This window comes from Macrosteles quadrilineatus, unplaced genomic scaffold, assembly GCF_028750875.1.
Source record: "Macrosteles quadrilineatus isolate MER2022 unplaced genomic scaffold, UCM_ALF_1.0 Scaffold_8__2_contigs__length_117827958, whole genome shotgun sequence".
NCBI classification, from domain to species: domain Eukaryota; kingdom Metazoa; phylum Arthropoda; class Insecta; order Hemiptera; family Cicadellidae; genus Macrosteles; species Macrosteles quadrilineatus.
In genome coordinates this window covers 36,411,893-36,434,473 of record NW_026542601.1, presented here as the reverse complement: position 1 = coordinate 36,434,473, position 22,581 = coordinate 36,411,893, and the positions used below count along the sequence as shown (strand labels likewise).

General features: G+C 34.9%; 2 protein-coding genes across 2 annotated transcripts in view; one reads left to right on the top strand and one right to left on the bottom strand.

The window, feature by feature from the left end:
• The window catches only part of LOC129001685 (breast cancer anti-estrogen resistance protein 3 homolog), a 243,564-nt gene extending 242,208 nt beyond the window's left edge, over window positions 1–1,356 (bottom strand). Inside the window, exon 1 of the mRNA XM_054429078.1 lies at window positions 1,289–1,356. The gene's annotated coding sequence lies outside the window, so the exon portion shown is untranslated. The remainder of the gene's footprint in view (window positions 1–1,288) is intronic.
• Window positions 1–19,000, top strand: part of LOC129000322 (uncharacterized protein K02A2.6-like) — a 38,745-nt gene extending 19,745 nt beyond the window's left edge. Inside the window, exons 4-5 of the mRNA XM_054427284.1 lie at window positions 10,754–10,824; window positions 18,926–19,000. Of these exons, the coding sequence (XP_054283259.1) occupies window positions 10,754–10,824; window positions 18,926–19,000 (146 nt within the window). The remainder of the gene's footprint in view (window positions 1–10,753; window positions 10,825–18,925) is intronic.
• The last annotated feature ends 3,581 nt before the right edge of the window (window positions 19,001–22,581 follow it).

The following is a 22,581-nucleotide window of genomic DNA, read 5'->3' as shown; positions in this document are numbered from 1 at the left end:
ACTAATGGAATTACTTAACCTGAGTTACAGCAACTGTTATGACCCATCTTGGCCAGCAACATAAAATAAGGTAGAAAATAGTTTTAGTCACTAGCGCATTCTGAGACTGGCTCACACAACTGTGTTCTTTTTAAACAAAAAATTGGCTACAGATGGTCCATATAGATGGGACGTTTACTTCAGTATTCAATAGTCAATTGTAGACATTGTTTAATGTACAGCTTGGACACGAATATTAGAACATAATTTGCGTGGATCGTAAACATAAACAAATGACGTCACTGTTTACAATGACAGTAGCTTCAGTCGTATCATAGATTAAACATACTGGGGGTATGTTTAAATCTATGGTCGTATTCTGTAGCCCCGGAGCTGAACGTTGGGTCATGACACACGTAAATGTCAGTTCTTTAACCTTTCCCTTTCTTGGCAAATAACAACACGCCACTCTGAATGAGCGAACTTTCCAGGAAATGTAGTAAAATTACACTTTAAATTATAAAAGATAACAATCTTAACTTTTTGCAAGATTGTATGTTCTGATAAGTCGCAAAATCGTGTCTTAAAGTGCACAACAACATTGTACATACAATCTTGTATGTCACAAGCTATTTTATGTGTTTGCGATACAAAAACGTGAAGGTATTTTGCGTCAATAATGAACTATGAGTTTAGCATTAAAGTTTAATATTGTTGAAAAATTTTAAGTGCGTTAAACTATTTCTACGAAAGTCTGGAGCTATTCCAAACGATTATTAATAACAGGTATAGACACACGACTAATATTGCACGTTTAGGTATCCCATTTTGTTGTTATTCGAAATGTTGATTGATGGACAAGTAATCAATAAATCACTAATAATACTGTAATTCCTTTCTTCACAAGTAATAAAAGCAATTGGTAGATAACAAGCGTAAACAATTATGTGTGCAATACAATCAAACTATGTCTAAAAATGTATCAAATAAATATGTGAATACTATCTAAGGAAATATGTTTACCATGGGGTGTAGTATGGTTCAAGGTTTCTGTCTACTGACAGTGATATAAATAACATAAATACCATGATATATTACAAAAACGAATTGTGGATTATAATAGAACACAGCATTTAGTACGAAATACAAAAATACCACGACAGTATCAATCTATTTTGAAAACATACATTAAATAATAAATAAGATAGCATGTTCCCTCTATAAATATTTCCGAATTTCACTTGGTAAAATTAAACAAAAACTCTTTTCTTATCATACAGTAATCAAATGTTTCAGTAAAACGACTTACCATTTCAGCAAAAGTGTAATCCAACCACACTATTTCACCACCCAACAACACTGAACGGTAAATGCAAACACCACAACAATGAGAGCATTGAGAGCTAAAAACATCTGCGACGCGACCGAGGCGTACGACGCGAACCAAGCCAAACCAAACCGCGTCTACTTGAACACCTAGCGCTCACTCAGTCAGGTGGCAAATTCCTCAACTTGCACCTTGCACCTGAGATGGTTGCAATGGTTGCATTCGCGATATACCGTCGTCGTATACGCTAAGCCCGTACGACGACCTTGTATATTGCAAGTAGACTTGAAAGCGGTTAAATATCTTGGTCCTTGGTAAATTTATATAGGTACCAAGCATTACGTTGACAATTTACAGAAATTGTTAAGTATCCGGAACACCTCAAAAATGGAGACTTGAAAAGACTGTGGGTTTTAAGTTTGTTGAGTTTTAGAACCATTGACTTTGGAAATAGAGAGGAGAATGAAATTGTAGTGTTAAACTTTTGACAGTTAGTTTATCTATTTTTGGACTACTAACAAGTAAAACCATTGTTTTTGGATTACAAAAGGAGACTAGTAAAATTGGAAACCACTTTGAATAATCGTATTAGAAAAAAATTAAATTTCGTTCTACTGTACTAACATATTGTTAGATCTATGTTATATCTATGGTTTTATTTATTTTATATCTCGGAATGCTGTAGGTAGTAATAAAGTAAACCATAAAATGCCCAAATGGATTTGCGTTTTAATTTAAAAGATTGTGAAATAAAATAACCTAGGGTAAGAAAGAGAGAACTCAGAGAACATCGTGAAACTGGTGTTGTAAAACGAGCTGGGACATACGAGGTTTTCGCATCCCATGATTTCCACTAGTATCAGGAGAGAAGAGACAAGGAGAAAACTTACAAGTACTTCTACTTCCACAGAGAAATAAAAATTTAGTATTACTACCCTACCAATTCCTCATATCAACGGTGATAAACTATGAATCTACCAAGCAAGGTAATTTGTATTAATCTTATTATTTTTAACTTGCTAAGTAAAATAAATTCAAGAGTATTTTGTCAACTATAGTGCGGTTGCGGTTAACAGTGACATCTACTGCATATAGATTTAAATTTTTTTGCGTCTATTGAAGACTAGGATTACGAAAAACTCAAGAGTATTTTGTAAACAATAGTTCGGTTGCGGTTAACAGTGACATCTACTGCATATAGATTTAAACAATTTTTGCGTCTATTGAAGACTAGGATTACGAAAAACTCAAGCTCCTAGACCACCTTATAGTGTATGTTTTAAGATGTATTTGGTTAAAACATCAAACATCAGACGACTAAGCAACCAGAACTTTTGTTAATTTCAAAAACTATCTGGAAATAAATAAACACTCTTCAGGCTAGACCAATCGTCATGTATTTGCAAATAGATCACCGTGGTAATTTTAATAGTATTAGTACAGTAAAAGAAAATAACCAGAAAGAAAGATCAACAACGCTGGAGTTCGACCTGGGTGCTGGGGAGATACGAGGTTTTCGCATCCTATCGTTTCCATTAGTATCAGGAGAGAAGAAGAAATGAGGAGAGAACCTTCAAGTGGTCATAGAATATCTTACTAAATTACTTTTTATTATTCATACAATGATACTTAAATTGACCATATAAAATACAAACAAAACTCGTGAGTGAGGTCACCTGAGAATTGGTGTCACTAACACGCTATGTAAATAAATTTCAATATTAACAAAAAATTGTTTTGTAAAGTGTGGAACTGTTTTACCTACTGTGGTAGTAGCTAGTTACTACCTACAATTGTCCTAAATACATTAATTGTTTGCATGTTTTATTTTACACTAGGATTACGATAAACTGAAGCTCGTGAACCACCATTGACAGTGGTACAAACATACATACCAAAATAAGTACTAATAATCGCAGTCATAATACTCATAATCCAACTGTAACGGTAAGTAGTGTTTTGATGTTAGTCGCTTGATGTGAGTCATAGCAACGCTGGTGGTGCTGCCTACGAATTGACAGGCAAAGCTCTCTCCAAGTACTTAACGCTTTTTACCATGCGGTTAGCATTCTGCCAACAACAATCAAAAGTAAAAAAGAGTTACACTTTTAGTGCATACTCAACCCCCTATAGATGTTGGACTATATTCAACACATCTGACGACAAGCAACATAAATTATTGTTTAATTTCAAGCATTTTTTTTTTGTAATTTGCAAAATAGCTGGAAATGAATACAAATAAAACATATTCTGAATACTAGACAGTTACCTTTACAAATAGATCGTCGTGACACTTTAAAAGTTGTTAAAACACCTTTAAATCATTGATTGATCTGAAACCGATGTCAAACGTCACGGACGGGACTCGGGAGATACGAGGTTTCACTTCCACTAGTATCAGGGAAGCAGAGACGCGGCACAACTTACCAATGTGCCGACGGAAAATATTCTAAATCCAACATTCATGAACGGATAGTGTTCAAAGGACCAAAAACGGCAACTGTCAAACATACTAACTCTTTATTCTACAGTTGAAACGTTAGTTTGTATAAGTTCATTTTGTCTATTACCTTCTAGATTACATCACAATTGTGTATAAGTTGTTCACATATTATGAAACCTACCCAAAGCCTAGATACTAGAAATCGCGACTAAAACCCCTATGCGCGAAACATTAAAGGTCCAATTTCTATCCTGCGACTGTTACGACTCTAGTCTCGCGGCTTAAAAAAAATTACTGCTTCAATGCAAAGTAAATGCAACCACTTTCTATCGAGCGTCTACAGCCGCGCGACTGGAGCGACTAGAGCTGGAACGAATTTATGACAAACAAACAACCTTGGTAAGTTTGGCTAAAATATGTTCAGCTGTTATTGAGTTAGTGTGTTAGAAAGTTTGCATTGAAGTCGATCCCAAAGACCTTCGCTTCGCTCCGCTCTAATATTAGGCTGCAAATAAATACAGTACAGAAGGTAATGTACAGTTAGACATAGGTTGAGTACAATACTGTAAAATGTTAGATGATGGGTGAGAAATTAGACAGAAATTTAATCTAAATGATTCCTAAATTAGAAAAAAAATAATTTAACTACCTTAAAAGTTATGTAAAGTACATTCATGTAAATATGTCAACGGAAAATTCTAAGCAATTCTAACAGTCGTAAATCTTTTACAACTATAAGGTGTCAATGTTATTATTTAAAATATGGTTATCAAAATTTTAATACTTACTTTTTACTTTTGTCCATGAAAGTACTCAATTCAAATAATTATTTTCTGAAGCAAATTTGCTGTATGAATTGTACAATAAAACTTTAATTGGTAATCATAATGTAAGCTAAATTCATTAATAAAAAAGTTTCTGATGGCAATGAGCGTATCAGCGGACTACACTTGTGAGTTTCCTTCTAGTCTCTTCTCCCCTGATACTAGTGGAAATCGTGGGACGCCAATACCGCGTATCTCCAAGCTCGTTTGACACCAGTTTTGCAAACGCATTTCTAGCGAGTTTATTGGGCCCGAGGAGTGGATATGAGCGTCTACTGATAAGAGAGTAAAATATGAAAAATTGCGAATAATCATAGACTACACAAGTAAACTTCTCATCCCATTGTAAATTGTTAAGCTCGTTTTCGTGTTCATTTTGAATTTATTATTTTAGGGCTTATTTTATGATTATTTGTGCTTTTTTGCTGTTTGGTTATACAGGTTATATTCAAAAATGGAACATAATTTACGTAGTGGTCCCTTGGGTCAAAAAAAGAGAAAACCAAGAATAAAACCTTTTACAAAATCGTTTCGTTAACCAGATATCCGCCATTTTTTATTTTTTACATAAACAATTTTATCTTTAAATTATTTCAACCTATCTTTATGAAACTTGGTACGTAGGCCTATGTTAAAGTAGAAGAGACCCATCTTAGAAAAAAGTTACTTTGATCCAAGTTAAAATTTCAAAATGGCGGCCATTTTATTTTTTTAATTAAAATTGCAAACACATTGTTTCAGTTTTCCACTGTTTTGATCGTAATGCTTTTAATGGGCAGAACGTGTTCGTAAATTATATCTACCCGAAGTTTGAAACTAAAAACATCAAGCACGAAACATTATTATAAAACATGAATCTTGAATCTTGGAGTAAGAAAATCCGTATTGTCTAAAAGGAGACGTCTTGATTTGAAACAAACCCATAAAAGTACTTCTTCCTTCCCAAACAAAATTAAATATTCATTATATGCAACGCAAAATAATTTAACAATTATATCGTGACCTAAAATATATTCCAACTAGCTGTACCCGCGGGCTTTGCCCCGTTTTTCTTCATAAGTGAGCTCGTTCGCATGGCTCAATCACGTCCAGGTTGAAGTTCGTTCGCTACGCTCACTCACCTTTAGGTTGGAGCTCGTTCGCATGGCTCAATCACGTCCTGGTTGAAGTTCGTTCGCTACCCTCACTCACCTTTAGGTTGGAGCTCGTTCGCATGGCTCAATCACGTCCTGGTTGAAGTTCGTTCGCTACGCTCACTCACCTTTAGGTTGGAGCTCGTTCGCTGCGCTCACTTGCCTTCAGGTTAGCTCGTTTGCTACGCTAACTTGCCTCCAGGTTGAAGTTCGTTCGCTACGCTCACTCACCTTTTGGTTGCAAATTAGCTGTAGTCATAAATTAAAAAAAAAAATAGTGCTGCACCCTGTTGGTAATCCTTGTAACTTAAATGCTATTGCACATCATAGAACAGAACCAACTTGTTTAATTGAAACAGCTGTTAATATTCATTAATTCCATTTAAATATGAGTACTCATAAGGTTAACATGGGAAACTCCAGAGCCACTGGGGCGGAGCCCGAGAGTCCGATCAGAATTAAAATAGCTTAGTTTTCCTATTTAATGCCTAAAGAATCAGTGTACCAAATTTCAGCCTCCTAGGTAAATGGGAAGTGGGAGAATTAGTGATGAGTGAGTGAGTGAGTGTGTCAGTGAGGGCTTTGCCTTTTATATATTTAGATTATGTGTCAGATTTCGACTACCATATCTATGTATTTAATTCAAAATCCCATTAAACTTGTGTTTCAAATTGGGTTTCGAGGGCCAATCATATACGACATAACGCCCTTCCCTTCAATTGTTAGGCTGCAATATGATAATGGTAATACAGTACTTTCAAACCATAGATTATGAGGAATAGGGTAGAAAATCAAGCTTAATTATTATTATCTTATTAGCTATTACAGTATTGCAGTTATAATTGAATATAAATTCGTTATAAGAAAAAAATCTGTTAAGAGTAGAACTAACTATAAGTGAATCAGCGGACTACACTTGTGAATTTCCTTCTAGTCTCTTCTCCCCTGATACTAGTGGAAATCATGGGACGCCAATACCGCGTATCTCCAGGCTCGTTTGACAGACAGGTTTTGCAGAAGTATATTCATTCATTGCTAGTTTATTGGTATGGCCTGAGGAGTCCGGATAAGTGAGAGTTTACAGTAGAAAGGAGATTAGTGAAATATGAAAAACTGTGATTAATTTTGACATCTACTTTCTTTAGGACCGACCACACCAACCGTAAAACCGACTTTGAATATTGAAAGTAGGTAGTAGACTTGTAAAATCTTAAACACTGTAAATAATTTGGACATAGTTTGTTAGTAGTTGTGTAGTTTTGCACTACTAACCTGTAAAACCACTGTTTTTGGAGGAAACTATCGTTTTTTGTATGATGAAAGGAGGCTCGTGTCTTATACAAACAATTATTGTTTGTACCGTAATAGAAAAGTTTGCAATTTTATGACCATGTTGCTATGTTAATATACATACTGTATCATACCCTAACTATTTGGTGGAACTTGTCTATCGGAATACTAAGTAATCAAGTAAAAACGCCCCCGATGGATAGGTGTTTTTATTTTACAGTTTGTAAATGAAATAACTATTAAACGAAATAAAGAAAGAAGCATAAATAAACATTGGTATAAAACTGGTAAACGACATACGAGGTTTTCGCGTCCCATGATTCCCACTAGTATCAGGGGAGAAGAGACAAGGTGAGAACATTTAGAATAAGTCTGTGGTTTAATACGTCAAGGCCCATTTCACACGATCCGGCGCGTGGCATGCGGCCCAATCCCTAGGCTGACTCAACCTAGGCAAACTACCTGACCAAGAGGGTGGAACTGGTATATCAGAAGTTTATACATCGTTGTATCAGAAAATGATCTTAAATCAAGTTATCATAAGACACATATTTTCATGTCTGTCCCATGCAAATCGGCCAACTTTAAGTATGAAACAAACTTTTCCCCCAAACACGAATTCCTGTAAAAATACAGTATTTGATCTTAGGGGTGAAACGTGTTTCAAATAAAAAGATCAATTTACTAATACATTGTAAAAAAGCACTAAGTAATGAAATAGTTGAATGTCAAAGGAGAGTATTTAATGTCAAATTACTAACTAATTGATACGCAATGAAACATTTTGTTTTTGGACTTAACCCAAAGACGCCAGAACGTTTCATTTCAGTATGTGTGATTCAGTTTCTCATGTTTGTATCTTCTCTTTGAAGCTTCTCTTTAAGTTTGTTATGAAGTTCGTCAAATTACTTGATCGTCATGAGAAAGTAAGAAAAGAATCTTTCTTCACTGTTGCGTGTATTGGCTGAATAACACTCTGAAAGCCCCAGAATCGTGCCGATTATTGAGTACTGTAATAGGTGAACCCAACATCATACACACATAATACCCACCCAATCACACCCAATCACACCCAACATAATAGGTGAACATCAACATCATCTTCTTCTTCTTTTCTTCTTCTCCATAACAAGTACATGGCTAAAACTTATTTCTGTCATGATGTTAACATTGCAACCACTGAGCCACAACAGAATAAATAATAATTATAGAGTGCCGTGCGTCGCGCGCATCGGACGAACCCGTCCTCGTGTGTAGACACCATGTAGACACGCGCATCTCTGTGTGTAGACACACGTGTGAAAGTATGACTACTCTTGTTGTATTCATATTATCAATAATATTAAATTGTACATGTATATAATAAGTTAAAAACTGTGCGTTCAAAGTCACCTTCACCTAGTATCTTATTATTTTTAACAAGCTATAAGTACATCAATTCCAGTACTGTATTTTGTAATAAATTGTGTTTATTACATAGTATGGTTAACTACTTCTACCTAGGTATCTACTGCATACTTTCAAGCTAATCTTTTGCATTTTATTTTAGACTAGGATTAGGTACGATAACCCCGAGCTGCTGATCCACCTAGTATAGGCCTACGTTTTAAGTATTTGATTGACACACCAGCCAACTTAAGACCGAAATAGACAGTTAGTTGTTCAATTTAATTTTCTATTTTAAAAAATTTGCAAAATGGCTGAAAATACAAATAAAACGCACTTTGCAAACTAGACAGTTATGTTCACAAATAGATCGTCGTGACACTTTAAAAGTTGGTAAAATAGCCTTTCTGTCAAACGTCTAGGAGGTCGGACGGGAGACGGCGAGAGAGAGGACTCGGGAGATACGAGGTTTTGGTGTCCCATCACTTCCACAAGTATCAGGGAAGCAGAGACGTGGTACAATTTACTAATGTAGGCTGCCGATAGTTACATTGATAGCATTGAATAGATAAACTAACTACTAACCATTGTCTTAGTGTTATATAGTCAATGCTACTACGGACTACTGTATTCTATACTAGGGATAAGTATTTAAAATACTTACCAGAATACTTCAGTGAACCATCAGAACCAAGATGCATGTTGTCACAGGAAAACCTTTTTGAAAATATCACTGAATAAGTCACTTAAAACTAATTCCTTTTAGTATGCCTAAATGTCTGCTAAAACACACTCACGATCACTATACTATATGATTCAGATTACTAACGACAAATGGAAACGTGTAAACACTGTACGTAGTAACATGAAAATACATCGTACCGCAACGACACGAACAACACATGTTTTAAACAAAACTACACGTCATGCGACTAGTAATCAGCTGTAAGTAAAAAATGTTTATAGTTAGTGGGATAGCCAACATGTTAATGACCTACAACATACTGTATACAATTAATTGTTGTAGATTATTACTACATCAATGCTTAAACATGGGAACCCGGAACATTGGCCTTAACTAATAAAATCGGTTTGGAATTAGCAAAGTAACCTTGTTAGGATGAGGTATATTCAGTACGTCACGCAAAACCATCGGTTAACTAAATTAACATGAATTCCTTTAAAATACAGTATTTGATATTAGGCGTGAAGTGTGTTTCAAATAAAAAGATCAATTTCAATTTTTTTCATTATAAACGTGCTTAAGCCTTTTTTGGCCTTATGTATTTCTCCTCAGTGAACACAATCGTAAAATAAAAATATACATCAAGATCAAATACATAAGTGAAAAAAGCACTGATATAGTTAACTGTCAAAGTAAGTTAGTAAGTATTCAGAGGACTACACTTGTGAGAATCCTTCTAGTTTCTTCTCCCCTGATACTAGTGGAAATCATGGTACGACAAAAGGGCGTATCTCCAAGCTCCACCGACTGTTTTGCAGACGATTCCATTTTCAGGCGTTTATTTGGTATGGACTGCAAGATCAAATTGGTTTTATGTCCGTAAAACCATCATGCAAGTTTGTTTTATACCTCCCCTCGTCCTCAATTGTCTTTTTAATAAACAGTTGTATGATATAGTCGCCCACCACAGAAAATTAAGTTTTCCCGTCCGGTACATTTTTTAGACACATTTATGAACCAATTTTAATGTCATTTTTTACAGGCCTTCTGTGTATATTAACAAATAATAATAGGAAGTGAAATTACGAAATTATTGATACATCCCAAGTTATAATAATTTTTAAAATTTAAAAACTCAATGAAATATTTATGTTTTTTAGAAAAATTTACAATAAAATGTTTTTGACCTGAGAACAAAAGTGGTTCATAGTATTGTTGAAAAAGGTGTGTTAGACAATATATAACAATTTCAGGTTGCCTGGATTATTTGTAAAGAAGTTAAGTGTACCTAAAAATGGTAAAATTAACATGGACTGTATTATAATGTTATATTCACATATTATCATATGTTAAATGTATCATATGTTAGTTGGAGGTAAACAATATCAGTCATGTTTATGTTTTAGTCTTGAGTTGAATTGTAAATAAACTTCCGAACTTTAAATGTTAAAGCTTCTAATTTTATTTATATTTTCTAACTAAAACATGGACCTGATACGGAACTGTGTTACAATTGTACCTTGGCAGGCTACTTGCAAGATTAAATCTGTGTGGGTCAACGGTTAAATGTCTGATTTGATTTATGTTTAAGGAGAAATTTTAGTCTAGAACACAATGTATAAAATTATGAAGATAAAAGATTGGAGTGTAGATTTACCGACTGCTCAAGTTGGTCAATTGTTGCAGGGACGACAGACTCAGTGTATGCGATGGCGGGTTCCACAGTGCATTTGGCGGGAACAGGGCAGCAGAATAGAGTAAACTGAAAAATATTGAAAATACGTGTAAGTCGAGAGCGTTGAGGGGCAGCTTATGCAAGTTATGTAAATTAAAATAGTATTTTTCTAGTAATCGTGGGTTGTACTGTACTGTGTTTAGGTCTGCACTCAGTACTACAGTACTGTCGCAGGCAGAAGAGGACATGGTCCTAGAACAGCCTTGGTCCAGTGCAGGGCAGTAGGTAGGCACGTGCCAAGGGCACGAGGCAGTTGCCTTTTTTGGGGAGGGGCAACAAAAAAATGGAAAATAAAAAAATAATGCGGTTGCCCTAGCATGCGGTTGCGGTTAACTTCTGATAACCCCTCGTGGCCATGTAGGCATAATTTTCGTCTCCCTTGGCCGTATAGAAATCGTAAGCGTCCCATGATCACGGAAAAAGTCTGACTATTTTCTGTGGTTGTGTAGACATAATCATCGTCTTCCACGATTGCAAAAATATATAAACATATCCCACGGTCGTGAGGATTATCGTCGTCGGCTATTCACCAAATTGTTGCATCGTGTTTTCGAAGAGATCAAACATAACTGTGCGGAATAATTTTTCAGATCAAGACAGAGATGTCCTATCCTACCTAACACATCCTAAACCAACCTAACTTAACCTAACCTAATCTCAGACCATAAAATGTTTAGTACAATATTATCTACAGTATATAAAATCCAATGTATGTTTGTTTGTATGTATGTTTGTTTGTCCTTTATGGACTCCGAAACCGCTCGACAGATTGTAATGCAACTTTCAGGCATTATTAAGCATTATTGATGGTTTGTGTGGAATTCAAGTGCTGACAAATTTACACGGAGTAGATATTTCCATGAACGATTCCATGAGTCGATCCCAATAGTTCACTATGTGTCCGGGAATAGGGAGGTGGGAATTAGGCAGGGAGAACGGGGAAGTTCCATAAAGTCCTAATGTCGCTCCAGATAATAATAACATTAATCTATGTGTCGCTCCCTCGGAAAATGCCGCATGACTGCTCCATGAGGCTCAGGCTAGCCCAGGTCAGATTCAGTCCTGTTGTCGCTTTACCATCGTCGTCTACTGCGAATGAGACAAGATGCTGATCTTTCCCCGCGGTCGTGTGTACAGTAACATCATAGATGAAGATGATTAATATTACTTCATCTATGGTATCATCGTCTTCAGTGATCGCGGCATATTCTGATAATCTCTCGCGTCGTGTTGTAGACACATTATCGTCCCCCCCTCTCCCACGGTTACGCAAACGTCACTGCTGTCATGCGCGATCGCGGAAAATTGAAAATTCCAGGTATAAATACAAAATATACTCATAATTATTTCCTGGTTAAAAAAAACTAACGCATGATTCCCGAATTTTCCGGTCGGTAGACACCCTGTTATATACTCCCTGGTGAGTAGTGTGGATGAACGTCCGCACTAGTATACGCTATCGAACTATCAAGTATCGCTATCGAGTATCTAGTATACGAACTACGACTATCCCTATACGCAGTGTTATCCTGATAATTAGACCAATTCGTTAATACCAAGGCAAAAATATCTCCTCAAACATAAATCAAATCAGACATTTAACCGTTGGCCCACACAGATTTAATCTTTCAAGTAGCCTGCCAAGGTAACACAGATTTCCCCATCCCGTCCATGTTAATTTTGCCATTTTTAGGTACACTTAACTTCCTTACAAATTACCCAGGCAACCTAAAATTTTTATAAATTGTCTAAGACGCCTTTTTCAACAATACTATGAACCACTTTTGTTCTAAGGTCAAAACTATTTTATTTGTAATTTTTTCTTACAAACAAAAATATCTCATTGAGTTTTTAAATTTTAAAAAATTATTAGGGCCTCTAACTTGGAATGTATCAATAATTTTGTAATTTCACTTCCTATTATTATTTGTTAATATACACAGAAGGTCTGTAACAAATTTCATTAAAATTGGTTTATAAATGTGTCTAAAAAATGTACCGGACGGGTAAAACTTAATTTTCTGTAAATTGCATTGAAGCCTTTACTTATTCCATGGTAGGTGACTATATCATACAACTGTTTATTAAAAACACAATTGAGGACAAGGGGGGTATAAAACAAACTTGCATGATGGTTTTACGGACATAGTTTGATCTTGCAGTCCATACCAAATAAACGCCTGAAAATGGAATCGTCTGGAAAACAGAAGTCTAACGAACGGAGCTTGGAGATACGCCCTTTTGACGTCCCATGATTTCCACTAGTATCAGGGAAGAAGAAACTAGAAGGATTCTCACAAGTGTAGTCCTCTGAATACTTACTAACTTACTTTGACAGTCAACTACTGTATTCCATTATTTAGTGCATTTTTTCACTTATGTATTTTATCTTGATGTATATTTTTATTTTACTATTGTGCCCACAGGGAAGAAATACATAAGGCCAAAAAATGATTAAGGACGTTAATAATGAAAAAATTGAAATTGATCTTTTTATTTGAAACACGCTTCACGCCTAATATCAAATACTGTATTTTTACAGGAATTCGTGTTAATTTAGTTACACCGGTGGTTTTGCGTGACGTACTGAACATACCTCATCCTAACAAGGTTACTTTGCTAATTCCAAACCAATTCTATTAATTAAGGTCAATGTTCCGGGTTCCCATGTTTAAGCATTGATGTAGTATTAATCTACAACAATTAATTGTATACAGTATGTTGTAGGTCATTAATATGTTGGCTATCCCACTAACCATAAACAATTTTTCCTTTACAGCTCATTACACTAAATCTCTCTAGTCGCATGACGTGTCGTTGTAATTGATTGTGTTGTTTTTGAATTTTACCCCCTGGCTAGATATATAAATAAGTTAGGATTAAAAATTTTCTCTTTTAAGTTTTAATTTAATAGTATACATTTTAATATTAAGTAGTTTTTCTCTATAACCTTATTTGTACCTATTTGTAACCTTAACTAATCAAACAGGTTTTGAATTTTAATTTTAATATTCGAGTTTTGGGATTTGATTTTTGGGGCTAACTGTTAGTTAATATGTACATACAAACATTTGGGTTTCCTTGCAGTAGAGTAGTCAATACAACAATTAATTGATCGAATAATGTTTACCGGATGCCTACAACTACATTTAATAACAGGTATTTTGATGACCTTCCCCAGTACAAACCCTAAATAGTTCATGGTTTGAGCCTGAAGAAACAAAAAGGCATATTGTGTTATTGTACAACAGAAACGAAATAATTTATTTTCGACGGTGGTATAATAAATCGTTTATGAAATGTTCACCCAATTATTATTTAAATGAGATAGTCAGTTTATTATACATACATATTATCCAACAGTTGGCCTCAAATCCAAATCCCGTATATCAAAAGTAAACAGCGAACCCTGTTTACTTAGTTGAGATAAAAAATAAATTAAGATAGGCTCCTTAATAATAAAATGTTTGATATTAAATTAAAACTGAAAGAAGAAAATTAATTATTCCTTATAATTTCTATATCTGGTCAGGGGGTAAAATTCTGGGGGGTAAAATTCCGGGGGTAAAAATCCGGGCCGTTTATCTACAGTTGCCTAAACGCTAGTTATATGGTCAGGGGTTAAAATTCCAGTTTTTATTGCTAATCTAATTTATCACACTCTGTCTATTTTCATTGGACTTCTAAATCCGTGGGGGTAAAATTCCGCCCGCAAACAAACTTTAGAGCGCTTAAGTTACTACGTCATAGTGACGTCAGATTTGCCCAGAGGGTAAAATTCCAGGGGGATAAAATTCCGGCGACTCCATGCAATAGATGGGTCGCCAGAATTTTATCTATTCTATGCTATCAATGTAGGATATTAATATCGGCAGCCTACGTTGGTAAGTTGTACCACGTCTCTGCTTCCCTGATACTAGTGGAAGCGATGGGACACCAAAACCTCGTATCTCCCGAGTCCTCTCTCTCGCCGTCCAGGCCTCCTAGACGTTTGACAAAGGTTATTTTACCAACTTTTAAAGTGTCAGGACGATATATTTGTGAAGATAACTGTCTAGTTTGCAGAGTTTGTTATTTGTATTTCCAGCCATTTTGCAAATGTTTTAAAATAGAAAATTAAAATAAACTACTAACTCTCTATTTCGGTCTTTTGTTGACTGATGTGTCAATATATACTTAAAACGTAGGCCTATATCAGGTGGATTAGGAGCTCCGGGTTATCGTAATCCTAGTCTAAAATAAAATGCAAAAGATTAGCTTTAACTTGAAAGTAAGCAGTAGCTACCTAGGTAGAAGTAGTTAACCACACATTGTAATAAACACAATGTATTACAAAATACTGGAATTGATGTACTTAGAATGTTAAAAATAATAAGATACTAGGTGACTGTGACATTGGTGAACTCATGAGTTTTTAACTGTTTATATACATGTTATCAATATAATATTATTGATAATATGAATACAACAAGAGTATTCATCATACACTAGTGCTATAACACTAGTGTTATATTATAGTCAATGTTATTTATACTTTCACACGTGTGTCTACGAGGACGGGTTCGTCCGGCGCGCGCCGCACGGCACTCTATAATTATTATTATTTATTCTGTTGTGGCTCAGTGGTTGCAATGTTTACATCACGGCAGAAGACAGTCTTAGCCATGTACTTGTTATGGAGAAGAAAAAATAATAGGTGATGTTACTTACCACTCACCTATTACTCAATAATCGGCACGATTCTGGGGCTTTCAGAGTGTTTTTCAGCCAATACACGCAACAGTGAAGAAATATTCTTTTCTTACTTTCTCATGTCGATCAAGTCATTTGATGAACTTCATAACAAACTTAAAGAGAAGCTTCAAAAAGAAGATACAAACATGAGAAACTGAATCACACCTATTATTGAAATGAAACTTAACAGTTTTGGCGTTTTTAGGTTAAGTATCAAATCAAAATCTTTCATTGCGTATCAATTGGTAATTTAAAACTAAATACAGTATTGTCTTTTAGTTATAAGGGAAAAGTTTGTTTAATACTTAAAGTTGAACGATTTGCAGTGAACAGACATGAAAATATATGGTATATGATCACTTTAAATATATTATTTTCTGATAAAACGATGTATAAATTCTGATATACATATTCCACTCTCTTGGTGTAGTTTGCCTAGGTCGTTGGGCCGCATGGCGCGCGCCGGATCGTTTGAAATGGGCCTTGATTGATACGTATTAATCCACAGACTTTTTAAAAGTTCTCGCCTTGTCTCTTCTCCCCTGATACTAGTGGGAATCATGGGACGCGAAAACCTCGTATGTCGTCCGTTCACCAGTTCACCAGCAATGTTTCTTTCGTTTAATAGTTATTTTATTTACAAACTGTAGAATAAAAACACTTGTCCATTGGGGGCGTTTTTACTTGATTACTTAGTAATCCGAAACACAAGTTCACCAAATACGTATGATACAGTATGTATGTATAGCAAGCAACATGGTCATAATATTGCAAACTTTTCTATTACGGTACAAACAATAATTGTTTGTACCAACAATTATAATTGTTTATAATTGTGATAATTGTTTGTACTGTGTGTTGTTAACAATAATTGTTTGTATAAGACACTAGCCTCCTTTCATCATCCAAAAACGATGGTTTCGTCCAAGAACGATGGTTTTACAGTAGTAGTGCAAAACTACCCAACTGCTAGCAAACTAAACTCTCCAAACTATTTACAGTGTTTAATTATTTCACAAGTCTACTTTCAATATTCAAAGTCGGTTGGTTGGTGTGGGTCGGTCCTAAAGAAAGTAGATGTCAAAATTAATCACAGTTTTTCATATTTCACTAATCTCCTTTCTACAGTAGACTCTCACTTATCCGGACTCCTCAGGCCATACCAATAAACTAGCAATGAATACTGTACTTCTGCAAAACCTATTGGTTGTCAAACGAGCCTGGAGATAGGCGGTATTGGCGTCCCATGATTTCCACTAGTATCAGGGGAGAAGAGACCAGAAGGAAACTCACAAGTGCAGTCCGCTGATTCACTCATACTCTAACAGACTTTTTTCTTATAACGAATTTATATTCAATTAATTATAACTTAAAAACTGGAATAGCTAAAAAGATAATAATAATCAAGCTTAAATTTCCACCCTATTCCTCATAATCTATGGTTTGAAAGTACTGTATTACCATTATCATATTGCAGCCTAACAATTGAAGGAAAGGGCGTTAAGTCATAAATTGTGATTGGCCATTGAAGTAACCAATTTGAAACACAAGTTTAATAGGATTTTGAATTGAATACACAGATACGGTACTCGAAATCTGACGCGTAATTGGAATATAGGACAATATATAATTGTTAACTTACTTTGCGTTGCGTATAATGAATATTTAATTTTGTTTGGGAAGTCAGATGTACTTTTATAGACTTGTTTGAAAATCGTCACCTTTAGACAATACGTATTTTCTTGCTCCAAGATTAATGTTTTATAATAATGTTTCGTGCATGATGTTTTAGTTCCAAACTACGGGTAGATTTAATTTACGAACACGTTCCGTCCATTTCCATCAAAAGCACCACGATCAAAACTGTGGAAAACTGAAACAGTTTGTTTTCAATTTTAATTTAAAATGACCACCATTTAGAAATTTTAGATTGGACCAAAGTAACTTTTTTCTAAGATGGGTCTCTTCTAATTTAACACACAGGCCTACGTACCAAGTTTGATAAAAATTTGATGAGACAATTCAAAGATAATTGTTTATGTAAAAAATACAAAATGGCGGATATCTGATTAACGAAACGATTTTGAAAAAAGTTGTATTCTTGATTTTCACTTTATTTTGATACAAGAGACCACTACGTAAATTGTGTCCCACCTTTTTTTAGTATACCCTGTACTGTATAACCAAACAGCACAAAAACACAAATCGTGAAATTAGCCATAAAATAATAATACCCCTGCCGCAGCAAACCTGCAGACTAAGCGAATTTCCATTTGCCTGAATTGATTTTCAATTAAATATTTTCAAATAATATTTGGGTTTAACGAGTACCAGGAGTACCTAGGTTTGCTGCTTACAGGGAGGGTAATAAAGTGTGTTTTTAAGTAAAATATTAATAGCTTAGTATATAATAAATAGATTGGCCAAGTTTGATCTAAATACAATATGCATAAACAAGCAAACTACAGCAGTTTACTTATTCTTTACATCAAGATCCATCAAGATCAAATACAATAATTGAAAACAGCACTAAATAATGAAATAGTTGACTGTCAAAGTAAGTTAGTTATTCAGAGGACTACTCTTGTGAGAATCCTTCTAGTTTCTTCTTCCCTGATACTAGTGGAAATCATGGGACGTCAAAAGGGCGTATCTCCAAGCTCGGTTCGTTAGACTGGTGGTATGCAGACGATTCCATTTCCAGGAGTTTATTTGGTATGGACTGCAAGATCAAACTATGTCCGTAATACCATCATGCAAGTTTATTTTATATCCCCCTCGACCTCAATAGTGTTATTAATAAACGGTTGTATGATATAGTTACCTGGAGTAAGGCTTCAATGCGATTTACAGAAAAATAAGTTTTTCCCGTCCGGTACATTTTTTAGACACATTTATGAACCAATTTTAATGACATTTTATACAGACCTTCTGTGTATACAGTATTAACAAATAATAATAGGAAGTGAAATTACATAATTATTGATACATCCCAAGTTAAAATCATTTTAAGGAAATATTTTATGTTTTTAGAAAAAATTACAAATTAAATATTTTAGACCTAACAACAAAAGTGGTTCATAGTATTGTTGAAAAAGGTGTCTTAGACAACGTATAAAAATATCAGGTTGCCTGGATGATTTGTAAAGAATTTGTTACAACTTCAAAAAAGTTGTACCTAAAAATGGTAAGATTAACATGGACGGGATAGGGAGGACTGTGTTACCTTGGTAGGCTACTTGTAAGAGTAAGATTAAATCTTTGTGGATCAACTGTTAATTGTCTGATGTGATTTATGTTTATGGAGAAACTTTAGTCTAGAAACATATAAAATTATGAAGATAAAAGATTGTAATTTACTGACTGTCCAAGTTGGTCAATTGTTACAGAAAGCAGACGACAGACTATGGGGTGGCGATGGCAGGTTCCACAGTGCATTTGGCGGGAACAGGGCAGCAGAATAGAGTAAACTGAAAAATATTAAAAATATGTTTATGTCGACTGTCGAGAGGCAGCAAGCTATGTAAAATAGTAAATGTTATTCATACAGTACTCACTGTTGCAGGCAGAAGAGGACATGGTCCTACAACATTGACTAAAAAGACACGCTGCACTATCACTCTAGTCTGTCGATCAACAACTGAGTGTGCGAGGCGCGACGGCGTCGACGGCACCTGTAGCATAGATGAAGTGTTATGATGGTGTGCATATTTATTTATTTGTTCATGTGTTTTATTTATTCTATGCCTGTAGTGTGCTTTAACCAGTAGAAGTTTCCAAACGGCGAGGAAGACATGGACGCCACGGACGTTTCAGAAAAATCTATCTCTGCACTAGACCTTCGTGGACGTCCAGGACGCCGGGGTGAAAAGGCCATCACATTATTCTGGACTGCCGTAGACTTAGAAGTAGGAGGGTCATGTTTGATCAAAAGCAGCCTGGTGATGAATCAGACGCTAACGATGGACAACATCTCGTGCACCTGGCCAAGGACATGGGTATAGGCTTACCCAATTAGTGGCAATTGAGATAATAAGCTTCGGTAGACGTGCTAGGGCCCTGAGTCCACCTCTCTCACAATACAATACAATAAAAATCAGTGATAGTGAAATTTACACTATTTTGTTCTTAACACGTTCACGAAGAGCACTAAACTTTAATGCGTTCTCTGTAACTATTTGTTGATATAACACTAAAATTACATAATAAACGTTATTTTTTTACTCTTGCCATCGTAACAAAAATTAATTATGAAATAGAAAATTTATCTTTTTAGGGGGCTGAGATTCAGTCCGTCTTACAAAACCTTCTTTGTAACTAAATGAACACTAATTTCTGTCAAATACTGAGTTGGGCGTGAAGCGTGTTTCAAATGCAGTATTATGATTAATTTTTTGATCATTTAGAAGGTCCTTAGGAATTTGTTTGTCTCATGTATTTCTTCACTGTGTATTATATAATCATGGAAAAACACCTAATATACTAAGTGAAAAAATGTTTACAGTTTGATAATAAGCGGAGTCCACTTGAGAGCTTTCTTCTAGTCTCTTCTCCCCTAATAGTAGTGGAAATCATGGGACGCCAATACCGCGTATCTGAATGTTGGACAACATCAGTTTTGCAGAGCCGATTTGATTCATTGCTGGAGTTTATTTGGTAGCCCGCAAGATCCATCATGCTAGTTTATTTTATACCTCCCATCACCCTCAATAGTGTTTTCCGGTTCACAATAACAATTTTTATGATATAGTCGTCACCCACCATAGACAAAGGTTTTTTTTTTATATCTGATCTACCGAAAATTTTATTTTTTCCCCGTCAAGTACATTTTTCAGACACATTAATAAATTGATTTTAATGTAATTTTGTACAGACTCTCCGTGTATATTAAAAAAATAGTAATTGGAAGGGAAATTACAATTTTATTGATACATCCCAAGTTATAAATATTTAAAAAATGTAAAAACTGGATAAAAAATTGTTTTTTTAATGCACAAATAAAATAGTTTTGACATTAGAACAAAACTGGTTGCTAGTATTGTTTGAAAGGTGTGTTAGACAATGTGTGAAAATTTCAGGTTGCTAGGACAATTTTAAAAGAAGTTACGTGTAGCCTACCTAAAAATTGGACGGGATAGGGAGTACTGTGTTATCTTGGCACTTGTAACATTAAATCTGCGTGAGCCAACTGTTAAATATCTGATTTGATTTATGTTTATAGAGAAATTTTAGTCTTGAACATATTATTATATACGCATGAATTTGTACCACGTTGGTCAATTGTTGCATAAAGCAGACGACGGAGTGTGCGATGGCGGGTGCCACAGTGCATTTGGCGGGAACAGGGCAGCAGAATAGAGTAAACTGAAAGGGATTCAAAATAAGTGCATGTGAAATGGCAGTCTAATGGAAGTTACAGGTATAGACAATGATATTAGTATAGTACTGTAGTACTGTAGAGTGAGGAGGCAGCCAAAAATGGAAGGACTTTAATTATAAATGATATTAAAAGTACAGTAGTGCTGCGGTTCAGAACTGTCGAACAGTGAAGACTGCTAGAACTTTCTACTCTCCTAATAACAATTGAGCAAAAAGGAACTAAGTCCACGCCACGACGATGGGAGTTCACTCGTGTTGGACCTTGTGCTGTTGTGCTCTCTCTGCCTGTCCCGCGATCTTTCTATATCATGTGTCTAAATCGAGATCCTAGAACATTTTTTTTAAATATTTTATATTTTTTAATAGTAATTGATACGGGGGAAAACCACCTTGCCATTACCCCAGTGGCAGCACATAAGTTATTTTATTTAAATTTCTATAGGCTATGTACGTAGTTTTATAAAGCAACAATACAGTGTACATAGAACAGTAATACAACTAACAGATATACAGTACTCCATTTTGTTTTTCAAACATTTTTATCTTTGAAGTTTTTCGACCGATCTTTATGAAACTTATTGTATATTATTGTTATAAAAAACTATTTTAGGTAAAAAGTAAAGTTCAAAATTGCGGCAGATTTAATTTTTACGATTAAATTACTTTAAAATGGCTAATTTTACTAAAACATGTCAACATGTCTGAAGACTTTTATTTAGCATTGGAACGGCATTAAACGGCACCGGGATCAAAAAGATTGAATAACAAACAATTGGAATGTTACGTTTTTTAGTTGTAATTGGTATATGACAAAACTAAGGTGTAGCCTGACTAGGCCTACCCTTAATGCAACAAAATGTGATACTGTATTTCAGCTGTTTGTTGTTCGATCTTTTTTATCCAATTGTCGTGGAATAGGAATTTATAAATGCTAAATAAAAGCATTCTAGACATTTTTTAATAAGATTAGCAATTTTTGTAATTTAATTACAAAGATTAAACGGCTACCATTTTAATATATCAAAACTAACCAACTAAATCTTGTTTTTTCTAACATAGGCCTACGTCTTTTGGCTAAAATATATACTACATACCAAGTTTAATAATGATTGGTTAAACAACTTCAAAGATACAGTTTTATTGTATAAAAAACAAAATGGTGGATACCTGGATAAATAATATGCATTTTACACATACCTTCAGATTAACCTTTTTTATTTTGGTATGAGGATACATATCTTTAAGTTCTAAAATGTGTTTATGGACTCCCTTTATATAAAGGTTTATATTTTCAGAACATTAATCGATACGAATTTGATTATTAGAACCAACTACTCTTGGTATTTTGTTTATAGCTCGAGCAAAGCAAGATCATATTTAATTTATAAAACTCAATACATACATTTTTGACACCGGTTTACTAAAGAAGATTAAGCCTTTATTTAAGGTCGTACATTAACTCCGCCAAACAGTTCCTAAATTGCGCCAAGCCTTCAAAGAGTCCCAAAATGTTTTTCTTATAATACCAAACCCAAGCCAGGAAGGGGTGAGTTGCCGGCAGAATGAATGGCATTGTTTACACGTCATCCTAATCCTACACTAAACTAACCTAACCTAACCGCCACATATGCAGCCCAGTTAATGAACTTATCGGGTGGCTCCCCAG